Source organism: Trichogramma pretiosum, unplaced genomic scaffold, assembly GCF_000599845.2.
Source record: "Trichogramma pretiosum strain Unisexual culture from Peru unplaced genomic scaffold, Tpre_2.0 scaffold12, whole genome shotgun sequence".
Lineage (NCBI taxonomy): Eukaryota > Metazoa > Arthropoda > Insecta > Hymenoptera > Trichogrammatidae > Trichogramma > Trichogramma pretiosum.
Genome location: NW_019641690.1, coordinates 861,336 through 881,285, shown reverse-complemented (window position 1 = coordinate 881,285; position 19,950 = coordinate 861,336). Strand labels below are relative to the sequence as shown.

The following is a 19,950-nucleotide window of genomic DNA, read 5'->3' as shown; positions in this document are numbered from 1 at the left end:
ATTGTTTTATCAACTGACCCAACGCATAATGCAAAGAAGATAGATACGTGCACTGATTGCTGCCCGTCAACAAATTTAGTCAAAATATTTCAGTGCGTTCAAACAACGAATAAAACTAGAACTGTTTACATATTTTAATTTTTTATTTATGAAGGTGAAATACAACGAAAAAAAAAGAAAATAGAATGAAACAAAATGATTATTTGAAAAATAATGAATCTACCGTGAATTTCCATCAACAAGAAATGGACTAGGGGAGCAAGATTTTTATTCCATGAAAGACTATAAGTGACACTTAGTTACCAAAATGCTTTAAAAATATATGGCTACGTATAGCAATCTAATGTATTATAAACTGTTCGTGTATAGTATACATTTAAAGGAGATTGAAAAACCAACCCAAAGATAAACTTTCTGAAAAAAAGTTTTCAGAAATTTGATTAAAAGATTAGGAGCAAATTAAGGATTTGATTTTTTAATTAGCACAGAATAGCCAATAGCAGCATATTGAATTGAATCAATTCATGGTTTTAATATTATTGGTATTGACTCGCAAACCTTAATTAATACAGAGAAGCAATTAATTTCATTTTTCATTGGTCATTTTGTATTGGTTTGAGATGCTAACATCTAAAATAATTATCTCTAATGAAATCTCATTTCCAAATTACGTTTTTCTTGCACTGAAAATTCGGGCTTGAAAAATGTAATAAAAAATTAAAAGTCAAAGGATAGTTGAAAAGCTTCAAATAATTGTCTGTTTCATGAGATAAGCAGAAATCATATCGTCATATGCAACTTAAAATTCAAATTTTTGTAAACTGTCGTCCCTACTACTAGAAAATAAATTAAAATTAACAATGAAGCGATAATTATACAATTCAAACATTTTATTCAGTAGTCAAAATAACCCTTATTAGATTACGATGTTATGAGTTATATAGGTTGCCGAATGTACTTTCTTGAAACATTTTACTAGTTGTAAGCAACACTCATCGATACAAAATAAGAATTTTCTTGTTGGAAAATCTAACCGTCTGTTTGCAAATTGGACAGATTCAACGGCTGTTGGTAAGAAGACATCTGTGAAAGCTCCACTGGTAATCGGGCGTCAGCATCCGGTAAAGAGCAACTAGTAACGCACTGGTCCATTAATTGATTCGCATGGGACGGTAGCGACGGAGATGGCGTTAGATGGCGCAAGCTCGATCTCACTCGGAGCTGCTGCTGGGGGGTAGTTTAGGCGAGGCTTCGCAGGATACAAACAGTCCAGAGCAGCATTCCATCGAAGATCTGCGAGCAGTACAGCAGCCTCTGCCTGCGCCTGGGGGAGCTTGCAATTGAGATGGGCCGTGCACGCACGTCGTACTCAGCGCGCAGCTTGCCATCGTCGTGCGTTCTTCGTCACTGACTGAATTGCAAGCTCAGTCATGCCCGCAGGGCCCGCGGCCCCTAGGCCTGCCGAGCTCCAAATGGATCCTCGCAGCCTTTACCAGCTGCAGCGTCCTGCCGAGGCTCAGCCAACAACGGCCCCGGTGACGCCCGCTGGACAAGTACAGCTCACGCAGGTCAGAAATCCTCCCCGTTTCACCCTTAATTTCCTGTCAAATGCGCATCTCATATTTATGTCGTCTGCTCTCTTTCTCTCCCTAAGTCTATTAAGTTCATTAGCTCATACATACACACACGCACTCATACCCACACTTTATCTCTCCCGTCCTTCCAGCCTAATCTTATTCTGATTCCTGACTTCGGCCCCCGTTACTAGCGAATAAAAAAAAGCTCCGATATTGAAGTCGCGTTATGAAGCTCTGCGTAAAGCACATGTCATTATATTATCTGAAGTTGATATTCATTTCTTAGTTAGAGAAACGTTAAATTACATGAGAAGCGGTGGCTAGAAAACACGTGAAAATGCATGAAGCGTAAACAGCTTACACAGTCCGACACATGCGCGCGCGGAGATGGGTTCACGAGAGGTCGCATGTTATACGGGCACACAAGATCCTGCGTAGCCATCATAACGTCCTAGGTCAGCAGCACAGTTGCGTTGCGCTATGTAGGTGACCTTATTATAGGATGTGAGCTCGGAAACGAATTGGAAATTATAATTTTTCCCATGCTGCATGCGATCAGTTTTACCTCTAAAGCTTTCTTTCATTTTGAAATTATGAAAGTTTTCCCGTCCTAAAACAGTAACCTTAACATTGGAGCAATGATTAAAATATATTGGCTTTGATATATACATAAAAAAACTATACAATTTGATCACCTAGGTAAACTAATCTATTAGATAAATAATTCATATTAAAAATATCTTCGAAGAGCTTAACATGAAATGTATTCGAATGTAAAAAATCTCGATGACCTTAGTTGTATTAATAATTTAATCGATAAAATTATGAGGTGTAGAATTAATAGTATATCGATTAGAAAACATAACTCAATTTATAAAAGGTAGATATTTCAACAAACTACGTTTATGATCATAATATTTATAATATGATTAATATTTAGTAATATCCATTTACGCACGGAATAATTATTTCTGGACCAAAAATACGTAAAAAATGTTTCAAGGATTGAAAAATAAAAAAACATTATTACAAATTATAAAGCATATTTATATTATTACTTTTAATTTTTTAATATGTATGAACAAATTGCATACATACCTTAGCAGTAGAAAGCCTCAGGGCACGTGTTCATTATTCTTTTCCATTCCGTACTGCTAATTATATGCGTCACAGTACTTTTCTTATTTTCGCTATTTTACAAATTAATTGAAACTAATTCATCGGAAATAGTTATGTAGATTTTTTTAATATTTTGAATATTAGTTTATTAATATGAAGTGGTTTCATTGACAATGATTCATTCATAAGTAAAATCAAAAATAATCGCGAATGTTATAAAAAATTAAACTTACATAAAACGAGCATTTTATTTGTAGGTGGATGTATCAACACAAGTAGACCTTCACGAAGGAGAAGTACCATTTCAACGTGGAGTTACCCCACATTATTCACGCGAAGACATTAAAGAGCAGTACTGCATAACGAATCGTCAGCTAGATGCCGTAGAAAAATCTGGAGGTGGTATTTTCGGTTGTATTACTAATCGGGGTCCATCACCCTGTAGCTCAGCAGCGAAATCATCCATCCTGTCAGCCTGCGTACGTAGTGCACCTAGCGACGAAAATCTCTTCGACGCTCCTTACCCCTACCCTCATGGAATGCGTGGCCGACACATAATGTATCAGCAAATAATGTATCAACAACCTTACTCTACCTATCCAAGAAACATGTCACGTTACGACAGTTACAACGAGGAAGATGAAAACGACTGGTATGACAGTTCCTACTTTCGCAGACGGCCCAAATCGATATGCACTACTCCAGATATTAAAAGGTTTGATTAATTTGAATTGACGTACTAAATAGTTTTCTTTTTGCGAAATTATTTAAAAGCACGTTAAAAGCTTCAAAACTAAAAAGTTCTAATAAAAATAAATTAAAAATTTTTGATACAACGAAAGAATTTTATTGCAGTGATTTTTCAACAGTAACGAAATCGATATTACAATCACTATATTTTTGCATATTTTTGCATCAGTAAAATATTTTTGTTTTGACAGATATCAATGGGCAACAGAAGATGAAGAATCAATGAAGCTAGAAGGTCCACGTTCAATTTTGCCTCAACAGCAGCCTTTGACTTCAGCCTTACACTCGCAACAACAGACTCCACAGACGAAACCTAAACATGTGAGTTTTGCAAGGTCTCATACTTTAACGTCCTTTGAAGTACCACGCACCAAGAGCCCTCCAAGACCACATAATCAAGAGCGTTTAATTGACTGCCAACCCACGCAAACTCCCGTCAATGCAGGGAATATACATCTTTACACTCAACCAGAACCACGAATTTTAGTTCTAGGTACGATAAAATTCTTTTACAGTTTATTGGCAATGTAGTATTTTATGCATTTTCCAATTAAAATTATTCATTGTGTTTGAAAAAATAGAAAAACAACCTAAACGTGGAACAATGAAAGCGCAAGCAACACAGACAGAAATACCAGCCGATGGATTGAAAGGACGCTTTCCAGTGACTTTAAGTCCTCGCACTATACATCGTGTTAGAATGGTCTCTCAGGGAGCTCAGACTAATGGAATTTTGAATGGACGCACTAAATTGACCAAAAGTTACTCAGAAGCTGGTCAATTAGGTACACCTTTGGGTGGCTCTTCTAGTGTGAAAGAGAATGTTCAAGAGCATGATCATGAGCCTTTGCAACGAACTCAAAGTGAAGAACCACCGAGATCGCCGTATATAGTCGAAACACCACCAATGAGATCGCCTTCTAAACACATTGAGAGTCAAGAATTAAACAGTGATTTATCATTGACGCAAAATGAGGTAACTCAAAATTATTCTTGCATAAGAAATATTTTTTTAGGTACTTTCAAATCTTTAACCAGCATTATGTTTAAAGTTTTTATAAGGATCCCATGTTTATAATTGATTTATAATATAAATAAGTATATAAATTACAGAGTAAAAAAATCGAATCGGAAGAAGATGAAATTTTAATCGACTTCAAACCAGCTCCGGTGTCTCCCGATGCCCGTATGTTATTGAATGAGATGGCACAACCATACCGTCGGTACATAAGTTTACAAAAAACCCTTTCTGATGGCGAGATTCAAGTCGAAAGACGCGAACTCATCGGCGAAACAGGCGAACCGAGTTATCCTCATTCCTGTCGACGTAATCACCAGGACCCATGGGGCAGAAATAAGCTACGTACTCCAATTCAATTTTCTTCGACGCCTGAAGATCTCTCACTTTTACGCATTGCTACATCGCCAGATGACTATAATGATGAGGTAACTAAATTAAAAATTCTATGGAAAGAATTTAAAATAAAATATCAAAATTATTTATCGTGAAATTTATAGGAATTTCATGAAAATATTGTACGTCGTGGTCTGTTTCGGAAACGCAGTGTTTCATTAGAAGATGGAGTTCAAGCTGTTGCTATAAATGAGTATATATTGCCTAGATCCCTTCCAACATCACCAACATCACCAACTTTAGGAGAAGGTAAATGATGGGAAAATTGTCACCTTTAACGTTTCAAAATAATATTAAATATAACTCGACTTTCGTTGAAAGAATGGCTAGGGTCCAGAAGGGGGTCTCGTAAATTAGTAATAAAATGTCAGTAAATGTAACGTTCACAGCATTAGGACATGATTAGCGATTGTTTTAGCTAAGACCTCGGTAGCGAAATAGGTATAGCACTGATCAGTTACAAGTGAGAGTATTCGGTTCGATTCCAATCGGAATTCAATTAGTAAAATTCTAGCAGAGTTTGAAAAACCATCGTCAGGAGTTTTAACTCTGTTCGCTAGTTGGGCATGAGATTACAGAATGAGTAATTATGTGTAATGTAGAGATGTGTTAAACATCGTATTGTCGTGGTAAATACGGACTCTGCACAAAGTTTTTTTTTAGCAGCACCATTAAAATTAATAGTTTAATTAAAAATTTATTTCAACAATAAAACATTAATTTACCGCAAAAATTGATGCAAAAAATTGTTTCATAAATTTAAGAGAAATATGAGTTCATTAGTTCCTGCAGTGTTAGATTTAATCACATTTAATAATTTTGACAGCAGCTACATCGAAAATATCACAAAGCCATAGAGGAGTTCAACGGCGTCGTTTGCGAACCGGTTATGGTATTCCATCGCCTTTTGTTTCAAGCGAATCATTAACGAACGATGCTACAAGGGACCACAGTGATGGTATTTGGAACGAGTCGCAGGCGACGGTTCTACAAGCTGATTCTCTTGCAGCGCTCACCCCTGCTTCTAAGCGTCGACATTTACTTATTCTTCAGCATCAACAACGTTCATCGATGGATACCGATGCTCTTGACGCTGAAGATGAATTAAATGTTTACTCTAATAGTCCTAGAATTAGACTTGAAGCTGCAACTCCAGTTACTACTACTCCAAGGTAAATTTGATTATCAAAATCAAGATATAAGTAATCTAGTTTCTTTTAACTCGATTTGAGTGTTTTTGAATTTATATGGTAACATTAATCTCAGTCATGAAACATACTCCAGCCCAAATGGTAAAAGAATCGAGTTTCTACGACGAAGTCCTGGTCTTCAGGCTCATTCGCAATCCTCCAGTGAGTTTGGTTTAAGTCGTTCTGGTACAACAGATATAAGCGAAACCTCGACGACTGATGATTACATTACTGCCAACACTTCGATGGGTACAGGGACCACCACCGGCTCAAGGCCGTATTTGCCCGCAGCCATTTCCACTGCCTCAGCTGCTGATGGCAGCTCTTTTGAAAGCGCCAGTTCTGTTTATAGTCTCGCCAGAAGTGAAGTATGTAAAAAAACTTTTTAGTTCATTCTACACTTCTATTTTATAAAATGATTGTATAACTATTTCAACAATGCATAACAACAATGCTTCAACAAAGCTTCAACAATGGATGCGTTAACAGTGGCAATTTTACTCGGGATATTACTGGAGTGACTGGAATTTCGATGAAAATAAAACAAAATATTATAATTTTCGCAATTGCAGTACCATTAGTAAACGACGGGAGTCTGAGTTTGTTCTCGGTTTGTACCCTAATTTTTTCTCCGAGTTTACCTGGTTTTTCCCTGGGGTTTTCTCGGCTCGTAAACTGAATTTTTCCCATTTTTCTCGTTTCCTATTCTAAACGAAAAAAACGGGGAAAATGGGTAAAAAGCAAGAAAATAATAGGAAAAAACTTGAGTAAACCCCCAGAAAAAACTTGAGTAAAAACCAAATGAAAACCCAGGGAAAAACCAGTTTTAAAGTCGAAAAAAGAAAACCAGGGAAAAATCGGGAACAGACAAGGTTAAAAACTGAGAACAAACCCGGTTCTTGTCGTTTACTAATAGTAGCGATTGCCAAAAGTAGTATACTTTGCTTTATTTGCATAAAAATTCCAGTCATGCTAGTAATAAACCGAGTAAAATTGCCAATTCAACGCACCGACTTTCTTTTCCTCAAAATTAAAAAAAAAATTTGTTGGATTTTTTAATATAAATCTGGTTTTGGTACTTCTTTTATTTAGTTTTTAGTATTTCTTGAAGCAAAAAGGTCTTAAATGACCATGAAAAATTCATCATTTTAAATTTCAACACTGCTAATGCTAAAAATAAACAGTATATCAATAATTAAAAGTCGTAAGAGAACCGGTATATCAATATATTTTTGTAAGTAAATTAGTAAAAGTCATTTCGATGGTTCAAGTATTATCTACAAAAAAGTATAATAGATCCTTTAGTACAATTGAAATAAAATCTTGTAAACTTGGAGATTAGTTTAAGTACATAAAATTAACTAACGTCGATGTTGCGTTAGCATAAGATAAGTCATGCGCAAGTATGTAACAACAAAAATTGATGCCGCATGTAGCGAACAATCTGCGCATGTCTAACTCACATTTTTATTCATTTCTTATCTCACCGCAGCTTTTTGTGCATCTACCAGTTACAAACTTTTCTTTTAGTAAAACATTTACGTATGAGAAAAGAGAAAAATAGCATAATTCAAAAATAAATAAATTATTTTACAATTTTAACATGGAGTATTTGAAACATTCATTGAATTGTTTTAAATGTGTAAAGTTAAATCAGGCAATACTTGACGAGCCGCACAGTTCACACGCGTCAAAAGATAAATCAGATTCATCGTATAGCGCCCAACCTGGGCCATCTCCCCTGAGAACTTCTAGCAGCAGTAGCTCTGGAAGTTATGATGTAGAGGATGCCCAAGCTGACTTAGCACAAGAGGCTTACAAGACAGCGCACCCCACGACCGGCATTGAACCTGAAATCGATGTAAGTTTAAATAAAATTAAATGATTGATTACAATGGGAAGTGAATGTGACAACCCTGTATTATTAGGATGGTCAACAATCTTCTTCCGGGGGATACGCAGAATCTCCACCAGACCGTGAGGTCTGGACGGAAGATGAGCGACGGCGGCGTAGACGAACTTTTACACCCCCAGATTATCAAGATAGTCAGACTGCAGAGACTAACGAGCCAAATAGATCGTCCACAATCGATCCATCGTTACATCATTTACCCGTTGATATCTCTACCAGTCCCAGTCGACGTCAAAGAGCTCGTCGCTCCCCGCATCGCAATAACAAGCAGCAATCACGGCAAACAACAGTCACTACTCAGCTTCATCAGTCGATGGAAGAACCAGGTCACGTGCCGACGAGCGACGATTCGAGCTGCGGTCATCATTATCATGTGCACCATCATCATCAACATCACCACGTACATGCGGAATCGCAGCCACCTACTACTCAGTCTCAGGCACAGCCTCAGCAGCAGGCCTCGCTTGCACGACATCGCAGAGCCAGAGAGAGCCCCAGGCGTAAAAGCTCTTCACACAATGTTGGAAGACGACGCAGCACCGAGGTACGTGTAAATTGTTATTCATAAAACTAAATATGACTTTTTTGAGCTCATTTTGCCGAAACTCTTGTGTCTTTCACACTTGTCATCTTTGAAGTTGAAATTACTACAGCATTCTTTGAGCAACTTTTTAGTTTTCCGTATATGGCTGATTTTCTATCAAATTAAATGTCCTGGTTTTTGATCTGATGATAGAATGAATATGCTGTTCATCGTCATTAAAGTACCACCGAATTTTACTACAATTCGAAAACTTTGGTATACCCCGTTTTAAAATAGTAGATATTAGTAGAAAACAGAAATATTAATATTTTTATACGTTTTTGAGTATTTTAAAATTTTTTTGTTTCCTCGAACTTATCGGTCTATTACAACAATATAGAAAGTCCTAATTAACGAATTGAAGCAGCATTCAAATTTTTGGTGATTAAAGTCCAGATAAAACTTACTTAGATTTCAATTTTAAATAGTATGAAATAACAGATAATGAATATCTGGTGGAAAAATATCAGATTTTTTCTCCTAAAGACACTCACGTCTCAGGTATGGACTTCGTTAACTGTGACAAAAGTCATTAATTTAAAATTGTCTCCATTTTCAAGACTTTTCAAACGGAGTATTAGAAGGGCCAAACATTTTTTATATGTTTAATTTATAACACGATAAAAAAATGTGTATCCTGTCAGCGAAAAACAACGTTTCCAGGCATTCAATTGGTATCAGCCATATACATACACGAAACGAAAATTTTGTGTTTAAATTAAGAAATTTGATTCACTGGATTGATTTAAGTACTAGATGAAAAAATGAAAATTAATAGTATTTTGTAATTATATTGTCGATTCAAAGTTTTTCATTGGCATACATTTATTTGAAACACAGTCATACTTAACGTTATTTTTAGTAATAATATATTATTATATCAATAAAACTTTATTCTTCCATAAAATATCGATCTTTTTTTCTCAATGTTGTCAGAATAGTGACAACTCTTGACAATATCAGGTCGAAAACATTCGATTTTTTTAAATTCATTTATAGCAGCTATAAACCAAAGGCTTATAACTTGAATTACAATACAATTTTCGAAATTTCAATTGTGAATTTTCTTAAAATAGCTTTTAATGAATAATTAAACGTTTATTAAAAATTGCTGCGTCTTTGAATCAATTAATAGCAATTAATTTATTTCTTAAGACAGTTGAAATGAAAGTTAAGACAGTTGATCTCTTTCTATCTTTTTCTTACTTTTCGAGATGCTTAGGTTTCAATGATCGCGAATTTCATGAAAACATTTACCTAAACTACCTACAAAAAACGGAAAAAACTTGATACATTATTTTACAGACGAATTGAAAAAAGATTCATTGATTCAAGATTGAGCATTATTTAATGATAAAAACGACTAAAAGTTAATTAATGGCTGCCAAATAATAAATACTATGAATATAGATAATTTTTTGAAACCTTTTATTTTGTACATATATGTAAAGTTTAAGTTGTTAAAAAACCTTTTTACTCCGACACCAATGAATAACTAATAAAATTCAATGACTCGTTTTGCATAAAATTAAAAACTTTGAGCGTGAAAACGTTTTTGAAAAAGGAATTTTTACTTTAATTGCTTGGTGATCGGCCTATATGAAAGATAATCAAAAATTGCCGTGCCAGTGCAGAAAAATATCTATTTAAACTCGGAGGCCAAAACTTACCCAAATCCTATGTTAATAACATCTCTGGCTTCTGAGTTTAAAGAGATAGAATACAGCCCAAGTCCACCCTATTAACTTAAAAGAAATACCTTTTTATGTTGGGACGATGAAATTGTAAATAATAATTTTTTTCACGCTGAATGTTTCATGTTTATATGGTAAAGAAATGGGATATTGTACCCTTTTTATTAGAAATTTTAATATTAAAAATTGCGGTAGAAAAAAGTCCCCACTGTAACTGACGTTTGAGTTGGTAAACATTTTCGTGCAGGATAAGAACGCGGATCTGACAGGTAGTCTACCTCGTAGGCGCTCGCGAGTCAGTGATACAAGTCGCTTGAGCTTAGACGGTAGTGGTCGTCAGATAACGAGTACTGGTCGTGACAACGACCTTTTGACTGGTACTTTGAAATCTTCAAATTCCAAAATCTTGGCAAAAGCAATCTCAGCCGAGAGCGTCAGAACCGACAGTCCCGGAAGCGACAGTGTTTTTTACACCATCGACGAACCAATCACGGATCAAATTCACTGTCATCATTGTGGACGAGAGGTCATTATTTTTTTTAGTTTGAATTGTTTGCTATAATATTTTCTAAAATCTTTATAATTTATAATATTTTCTAAAATTTTATCTTTGTAATATTATTTAATCAGCATCGTCATCAATTGCAACTTAATCATCGCATCGAAATTTTATTTTCGAAAAATACGCTACACTAAAAAAATCTACGTCATTATTTGATTATTTAACTTGAATACTATTTTTAATTTAGCTTTTTCTGAAGGCCGACATGTTTGTTATTTTATATTATTAGAGGGACAAAAAAATGTTGAGCTTCATGTTCTCACATTTTCTTTCTAATACAGTTTTATGGAACCAAAATGCTTCCCCAGTAGTAACAATTTTTGGAGTAGATACATCCCACGATGATTATCAATTATTTCTCAAGCAAATTAATGAGGCTGGCCAGTAACTTAGATTGTTAATTAAAAAACTAGTCTACCAAAAATAAAATAATAATTTTATTCACGTGGCAGAATAATTAAAGTCTTTTAAAATTATTAATTTACCAGTAAAATTTTAATTATTCATCTAATGGTAAAACTGAAAGTATAAAAATTATAATAACAAAAATAAACGTAATAAGTAGAAAAATTTTAAAGCTGAGAATAGTAACTGCTGTCAAAATTAATTAATTCAAACAATTTTATTAACATTCATGAATTCTTTTAAGGTTATCGAAGACATAGTTCAACCACCTGCAAGTTTCGCGGATTCACCTGATGGAGGTTATCGAACTTTACCAAAACATACCCCTGGTCAACGACTGTTCAAGAAATTTGATAAACGATATCGATCTGAAGACCGAAGTGAGAAACGTCAGCATCGAAGCAGTTTTGGCAGCCGTTGTGACGTAAGAGCTAAATCGGAGGAAAGAGGAAGTAAAATCAGTAGTAAATACGACGACTTTAGTCGACGAAGACTTCAAGCCCGGAGCACTGATGCAAGCATGGAAATATTGACAGGTAAATAAAGTCACTTCACTAGTTATTAAAAGCATATTAAAGCTACCGGTAAATGAATGTTTATGTTAGACTTAAAATAAAATAATAATATTAAAATAATTGATGGACAATAAAACTATATAATATTTTATACAATATTATATAATTTGATCGCGCATCAATTATTATAATACCATTATTTAATTTTAAGCTTTCATTTAGTGGTATTCTTTCAATTACTAGTAAGGTTTAAATTATACGTTCAAATTTTTATAAAATAGGTCGTGAGGATGAAGATGCTTACATTGAACCATATTCTAGTGGAGAATGGATTTACATTGGCGATTTACAGGAAAGCTACGTATGGAGACGTTTGAACAGTAAAGATTGTGATGAAGATCTAGAATATTTTAAAGATCGTAGAGGTTCTCAAGAATCAACGGAAAGTGAAAGAAACTTCAGAAAAAAATACCAAGCTGCTACCCATAGAATGGTACATAGGAAAAGTAGCGGCGAGATGTATAAAAGAATTCAAACGAAGTGTTTTGGTAAGTTATTTTCAAAAATTGTACTTTTTAAGACCTTTTCATGGACATGAATTTTTTGCACGGAATCAAAATTTTTTCAAGAGCTGATTAACAATAAGTAAAAAATTTTTCTAAAAATAAGTACTATTCAAATTCTGATCTTAAATCAATAATTATTATCATCGAACGCAAATAATTCAGATTTATTTCAATTCGTGAATTATTACGTACGAATGTGACATTCTTGGGGCTGTTACACTAGCCAAAAAATGAAATGTCTTGAATTAGATCATGACTGATTGAATAACGAAACTGAACTTTTATTCAATAATTTAAATACTACTTTGATTTTTAAATATTATTGAAAATCCATAATTCTCGAATGTACATTTGAAATTAGGAATTAATATATTATATTATATTATATATTATACTATGCATTATATGCTGAAAGTATATTTATTGCTTGAAAAAAACAGCTTAATTGATATAAGTCGATCCCTAGAAGTTGATTCTCGGAGGATGGAAAGGAAATCTGTCAATTCATTTTCATTGATTCATATTTTGTTAGAAAACCAATTTTTTAGTTAAAAAGAAAGTATAGAACATTTACTCTTTTTCGTATGATTAAATGTTCTCAAAGTTTCCCAATAAATTTACCTTTAATATGAGCTTTTGTTCAAAATTAGTTTAATTATTTATGAAACTCAGTTTTTTACTATGTAAAAAACCTCTTCATGTGGAAATGAGCCAGTTTTATTGTATCAAAGTAAGTCAGTCTTTTCCTATAAAGCTCTGCTGCAAGCTGAATGCGACAATATAAAAGATTACAAATTTGAACTAATAAAACGCATTCAGCTATAGACGATGATTAGTAAATTGTTGGAAAGTTTAAGTTAATATACAGAGACACAGAAAAGAACGAGTCGTATATTCATTGCGGTTCTTTAAATAGGCTTCGCGTAATATGGTGCAGCTGCAAGCGCGGTATGAAAAGCTACTTGTGCGGTATGAGTGGGTAAAAGATAGATTTGGTCGACTAAATATATTCAGTGCTGGCTGTTGCTACTGTTGATTCCGTTTCGACACTGGTAGCACGAGCTTTAAAGTTCAGACACCGCCCGCTTATAGTAGGTGGTCGGAGTAAGCGCGTAGCCGAGTGTTTTTGTCAGTGGATCAGGGTATCATGCTTTTATTCACCTGTGTTACTATTGAATAAATTTTCTGTGACGAATGCGTATCAAAATTTTCATTTTTTGAAAATTACTACAGTGTTAAAAAACTAGTGATTCGAAATAATCGTCATATTTTTGACACGGAGAATAAAAATGGTTTGTGACTCAACGGAATCCGAATGTCTATCTAACTTTACAATTAATCAAGATAATGAAGATAGTACGCTCAAGACTTCGCTCCAGCAACTTCTCAAATCTATGCTTAGAGTTTGGTGTACTGAGGGTCAGGCTCTTTCTAAATACGGCGTAGTAAAATCTTCCGGTATTCTATTTCCACCATTTCAACTAACTATTATATTATTTGTTCGATCGTTGCATTTTGTTTTAGATTCATTTTTTAATCAATAAACTTTCAACTTTTGCAAGTTTCATTCATACTTCATATTATTAAATTAGAAGTAATAATTTACATAATTTTTATAAAACGAATGTGGAAATTATCAAATGCGTTAAATTAAATTTTTACTCTACTTTTTTAACAAAAAGTTTGAAATTTAGTATTATAGCAATTACTTTAACGGGTTCTAAAAATAATGAATCATTGATGTTCGCAATGATTTTTGCAGATTAAATTAATTTTATTTCGCTTTAATTTCAATTAAAATTTTTTAAGATAATTTGTGACAGATGAATTCATCAATTCTAAGAGTTTTCACTACTAAAATCATTATAATATATCAAAATCTTTTACAATTTAATGAACAATTTTATGAAGCTTTAATTATTTTACACTTTTTTGATTAGTAAATGCAAATTGCCGGTAAACTTGGGGGAACAAATCAATAATATGCTTATAGTAAAATTATAGATAAAGGTCCGATTAATTTTGTTATTGATTCAAATTCACCAAAAATTATCAAATTTTGTCCTCGTTAACTATTTATTCAAAAAATTTAATTGGAAAAATGAATATAATTTCATAAAGTTTCATTGAAAGTTATTCATCACGAAAAATAAAAGAAAGCGATGACCGAAAATAAAAACAATTAAACAAAAAACAATTTAAAACATCTTCGACGATCTAGATAGCAAATTGGATATTTACTTAGACTAATTAAGTACAGAAGAGATAGATGAGTGAGATCCACTAACCAAAATAAAAGAGAGCATTTCAATTGGCACCTGACCCGGAGTGTCAAATTAAGCGTATACGCCGCCAAGTACTCACCTTGATGAAATGTATTAAGCATTTAGGACATGCACGGTCCCGAAGATGTTTTAAATGCTAGGGTCATTTGGAATTTAAACTTGACACGCTCTAAATCGTTAATGACCTTTAGTAAATTAATCGATTATTGAATTCTCACAAATATTACTGGAAATTCCATTCTTTACAAAAAAAATTAATTAATTGAAATTGTGTACTTAATGTACAAATTAACAATTGTGTACAACATTTTCGTTTTTAATAACTAATGTATAACTCAAACTTGAAATTTTCAGTAGAATTATTTTTCTCCTTTTATTCATAAGTTGTTATTTACAATAAATTTTAATTTTTTTCTGAGATACAGAAGTACCCGTGATTCGTTTTCGTACATTTTTCGTGTTAAAATTTCAACACAATAAATAAAACCCTAAATTTTATGGAATTTTGAATAAAAATAACTTCAAAATGAGTCAAAAAATTTCCCATTAAACTTTGCTTCAAAAAATGATATGTTTTTTTATCTCATTCAACTAACATATTTCACAAAATTCAAATTATATGAAAAATCTTTTTAAAGTGAAAATTTATATAATAATTTTCATATATCCCCCAACGGATTCTAAGCATTTATTTCACAATATTCTTTGAAATGAGCTCTAGGGCACATAAAATGAAAAAAATACAGGTACCTACTTTGCTCTGACACCCACACCAAAATGTTGAATTGATTCAATGTTTCAGAACTCCATCTTTGTCCACTTGATATTTTCCTTTTTTTCATTCTAAATGAAGCCGATAAATCTGTTCCTCATCGAATGAGTTTTAAAATAATTATTATATTTTTTTATAAATGAATATAATTTATCGAATTTTACAGAAAGCGACAAGACAGTCGTGGTGAGGCGAGAAGCTGGTGGTGAATTTGGATTCCGCATTCATGGTTCTAAACCCGTAGTGGTATCAGCTATCGAGCCAGATACACCAGCAGAATCTTCAGGTCTTGAAGTCGGAGATATCGTAATGTCAGTGAATGGAAAGAGTGTTATGGAGGCTACTCATTCAGAAGTAGTCAGATTAGCTCATTCTGGTTCTGATGTGCTCGAGCTTGAGGTTGCTCGCACCTGCAACGTTCTGGCACCTCAGATGCCTGGCCAAAAGGAGGCTAAGCAAGAGTCAGCTTTTTGTCAAGGTTATCTATGGCGAAAATCTAAGAGTGCAAATAATGCGTCTTTATCTTCATCTCATGATAAATGGATTCGTCGATGGTTTGCTCTGCGCCATGACAATTGCCTTTATTACTACAAGACTGAAACGGTAAATATCAATTTACTGAACACGTTAGCTCTTTTATAGGGAAAAGTTTTATCAAAAGCTCATTCTGAATCATAATTTTCAACAAATCTATAGGATTCGCAGCCAATAGGAGCAGTGATGCTGTTAAAGTATGATGTGGAATTCACTCGTGAATCACAGAAGTATAGTTTTGCCATAAAGAAGCATAATGCGCCAACATTACATTTAGCTGCCGATTCTGAAGAAGCCAGCGTACGATGGGTAACGGCTATCCGTGAAGCTGTTCAGAGAAATAATGAGGTATATTAAATTTTTAATGAAAAATAAATCACCTCAAGTTTCACTTATTTTTTAAAAAATTTACACACATCTCAAATAAATCATGGTGTTTTAATAATTTTATTCGTCTTTTGTTTATGGAGCCTGCATACGGCACATAATCTGTTGAAAATTTTGATCAACCGCTATCTAAAAATAAATTTTTATACTTACTTGGGACAATTAATATAGGGCAGATGAAAAATTTACAGCATTATTCTAATGCTGTTGACTTTATGGGAAGATAGCAGCTTTTTTGTTTATTACGGGGGCGCTAACTTGGCTGATCGCCAGGCTGATGCCAGCTCAATAAGCTCAAAAGCCTCAATTGCAGACGCTAGCGCATCTGCTTGCATTAAAGTGCATAAAAGTATGCCAATATACTAAAATAGGACATTTTTAGCATTGATGCGAAAACAGCATCACTTAAAATCTGGTCAGAAAAGGGTTATTTTAAAGTGGGTTCAGAAAAGGGTTATCATTTTCTGAAAACCAAATTTCAGTTACATCTTATCCATTTCAGAACGAGCTACTATTCAAAAATATTTACAGTTCAAAACAACAGCAAACGTCAGTACATTTATAAGACAAATGGTCCACAGTAACATTGCTATTTATGACCCTTTTATATGAAAAACTAATTTCGTGAGATGGACTTTAAGATGCACTTACAACACAATGATCGGGCACTAGTGCACCAGTTTCGTGCCGCAATAAATGCGTTATTTAGCTTATATTGAAACCGATAACATGATAATATTTAATAGTTCACGAATGACAGTAAATAAAACTTACAGGCGGATACGTGGTTAGATTCATCATTGCAACTGCAGCATGTACCAGCCACCATGATACAACGTGCTGATTGTTGTGGCTATCTGAGCAAGCAGCATGAGCGTGTCCGACGCTCCTCGTCTCCAACAGGTTGGTCTAGGCGTTATTGCGTCCTAAAAGATGCGGCTCTATACTTTTACGACGAAGTGAACGCTGAGCAAGCTTTTGGAGTAGCTTGCCTTCATGGATTTCGAGTTCATGGTAGTGCACCGACTTCGGGGGGACGGAAGCATGCTTTTGAATTGCAGCCACCGGATCCAACTCAAAGAATATACACATTCGCTGCAGATTCGGAGATGGACAAAAAACGGTAATCTATTTTGGATCATTTCACCGTGAAACATATTTTATACATTCATTTTTTATTTTTTTTTTTTTATTATATGAATCGTTTTAATGTATTTACAGGTGGCTAGCAGCATTGGAATATTCAATTGATCGTTGGATAAAAATAGGCTAATAATTGCCAAAAACTACACTATAAGTCAAACATCTATTACAAAAGCCAAATTCTAGAAAGTGTCAAGTAAAAAACTCAAATAACTTTCTTTTTCATCCCACGATTTTAGCCTTTGACGCAGTAAATAATAAGACCTCGATCGCCCCACCGTCCTGCACAAATGAAAATTATATACATGCTTTGTAATACAATGATGAAACTTAGAACGAAAGTTTAAACATTTTGTCAACTTTGTAAAATTTATATTAAAAACGAATATTTGCCTCTTTTAATATAACGACAAAGCATTATTTGGTAAAGTCTTTTATGAGTTGTAAGTATTGAATGGAATTAATGCGATTTCAGAAAAGTTGCAAACAATTTTATCACAGATTTTAAGAGTTTTGATCAATACTTATTTTGAGAGAGGATTGTAAAATGTTCTTAGATTTTGACAACACATTTTCAAATTAAATTTTATAGAACAGTTTGTACGTGAAAAAGAATAATTATTAGAATATGTTGACTGAAAATATGATCGCATGAAATTTCATGTGTACTTCCATACTCGTTCTTCGAAAATTGTAATGAGATGTGCAATAAAATATTCTCAAGATTTTAATCAATCAAAATGAATTATTGTATTTTTTGTAAAGTAGATACTTCACTTGTACATACAATTATAAAATTTTAATATTATATATTTGTGTACTTTATACGTTTTTCTTTCTTTGAAAAAATAAATAGTACATAGGGTATAAAAAATTTTAACATGATTTTGACTGAGACAGTACTATAATATTAAGATTTTACTTTCGATCAAAAATTCACAAAGACTTGTATGGAAACATTTATGTAGCTTTAATGAATTGTGTAGATGATATTAATTAAATTGCTTTATTAATATGTACTACGTAAAATACATTTTAAGAGGCAAAAATAAAAAATCAAGTACACATTCAAATCTGTGTATGAATGTATAAATATGATTATATATATTATTAAATATAAACATGATCAATAAGATTTATTATACATAAGATACAATGTGTCTTAAATTACTCGCACACCCTATTTACAATAAAGAATATAGATTTTTGACATAGGATGTACGGGTGGTCAGAGGCCCATGGTATATAGTTAGGTATATATACATCACTAAGCAGTTTTAAAAATGAAACAGAAATATATGTTTTCATATGATGAGTTTGGTATTCTTATACTAATATTTGATTATAATATTCGATGATGTATTTGAATGTTCCCAAACAGTTTTTGATTAATTCTAATGATCGACTAACATACTCGTACTAGGATGACGTGAAAAAAACTTCATAAATACATTGTAAAGTGATCCAAAAATGCAATAGAAATTGGATATTTTATGAATGTTGCAAAAACTTTGTCAAATTCTCAAAAGAACAAACAAATTTATACGCACAAGAATAATATTAAAAAGTTCAGTTTTAGCGACGGCAACAGACATACATCATTCAAGACATTGTGGTTATTTGTGATAATTTCTTTTCAATCTTGTTCATTCGTAAATTTTACAATGAGATTTAATATTATGAATCTTTGTAAATAACCATTATTTAACCAGACCCGGAACCTAGCACGAAATTTTAGTTCTCAAACAAAGTTTTTTGAAACTACTATTGAATATTTATTTGAAATGCTTTATAAGAACCTTCAGAAAACCAAAATAAAGTTTTCCAACGAGCCTTTTAGAGATTTATTCAGTATAAGCTTCAGTAAACTTGTTTGAAAATTTCAATTTTGGTCTAGGTTCTGGATACCCAAAATTAGAATTGCCTTATAAATAAAAAAATGAAATCCACTCTTACTTTTACGTTTAATTTTACTGTTTTAATTAACGTTTACATTTACTGATTTGATAAAAATATAAATAATTATACTTCGATCGATATCTGCTTGTTACCATTAAATTTATGATCATTTTTAATATTATTCTTCGTTCGTACACAATCAACTGTACCTTCATTAATTTTTTTGTACCCTCTCTTTAGTTGCTCTAAGAATCGATCTAAGATTGTGTAAAAAACGCATACCTGTAAAATATTAGTGAAAATTCAGACTACGTAGAGCTGAATTAAATGAAAATCAATTCCCAAAGATCGAGAACAGGTTATGAAATTTAATTAAATTTAGTATGTTAGAATTCATGTTTTTCAAGTACTTTACACCTTTATATCGTAAAAACGAATTATATCTTAAAAACATAATAATATACAAAATTTTACCACTCTTCAATAACCTAGAGCAGTTTGATCAACGCTAAACATAAATTATAATAACTATTACAATTTGAATAAATTGTACAATAAATTGTTTTGTTCTTTTTCTTTTATCTATATCAACAAAATCGTTGACATTATTGTAACCGATGTAAGACTTTACAATTTGTTAAGA

The 19,950-nt window shown here is 33.0% G+C and overlaps 1 protein-coding gene across 4 annotated transcripts; it reads left to right on the top strand.

Annotated features, from left to right (window-relative positions):
* The first annotated feature begins 1,295 nt into the window (after nt 1–1,295).
* On the top strand, nt 1,296–18,170 carry LOC106649733. 4 transcript variants are annotated; one of them, XM_014367321.2, is made up of 17 exons: nt 1,296–1,568; nt 2,954–3,411; nt 3,638–3,939; nt 4,028–4,422; nt 4,560–4,892; nt 4,965–5,109; nt 5,690–6,032; nt 6,127–6,418; nt 7,699–7,911; nt 7,979–8,506; nt 10,487–10,765; nt 11,451–11,742; nt 12,003–12,269; nt 15,511–15,947; nt 16,041–16,226; nt 17,042–17,388; nt 17,487–18,170. In XM_014367321.2, the coding sequence occupies exons 1-17, from the start codon at nt 1,431–1,433 to the stop codon at nt 17,536–17,538; spliced, it is 5,007 nt and encodes a 1,668-aa protein (XP_014222807.1). In that variant the 5' UTR covers nt 1,296–1,430; the 3' UTR covers nt 17,539–18,170. The 4 variants fall into 4 exon arrangements, with proteins under 4 accessions (XP_014222807.1, XP_023317587.1, XP_023317586.1 ...); XM_023461819.1 differs by having other exon boundaries at nt 5,687–6,032; nt 6,145–6,418; XM_023461818.1 differs by having other exon boundaries at nt 5,687–6,032.
* The last annotated feature ends 1,780 nt before the right edge of the window (nt 18,171–19,950 follow it).

What these genes read in the sequence shown, in the direction of transcription:
- LOC106649733 (XM_023461818.1), top strand. Translation starts at nt 1,431, where the DNA reads ATGCCCGCAGGGCCCGCGGCCCCTAGGCCTGCCGAGCTCCAAATGGAT. An exon ending in TATCATTGACGCAAAATGAG is followed by an intron (nt 4,423 to 4,559) that starts GTAACTCAAAAT and finishes TATAAATTACAG; the next exon opens with AGTAAAAAAATCGAATCGGA. An exon ending in GCATTGAACCTGAAATCGAT is followed by an intron (nt 7,912 to 7,978) that starts GTAAGTTTAAAT and finishes CTGTATTATTAG; the next exon opens with GATGGTCAACAATCTTCTTC.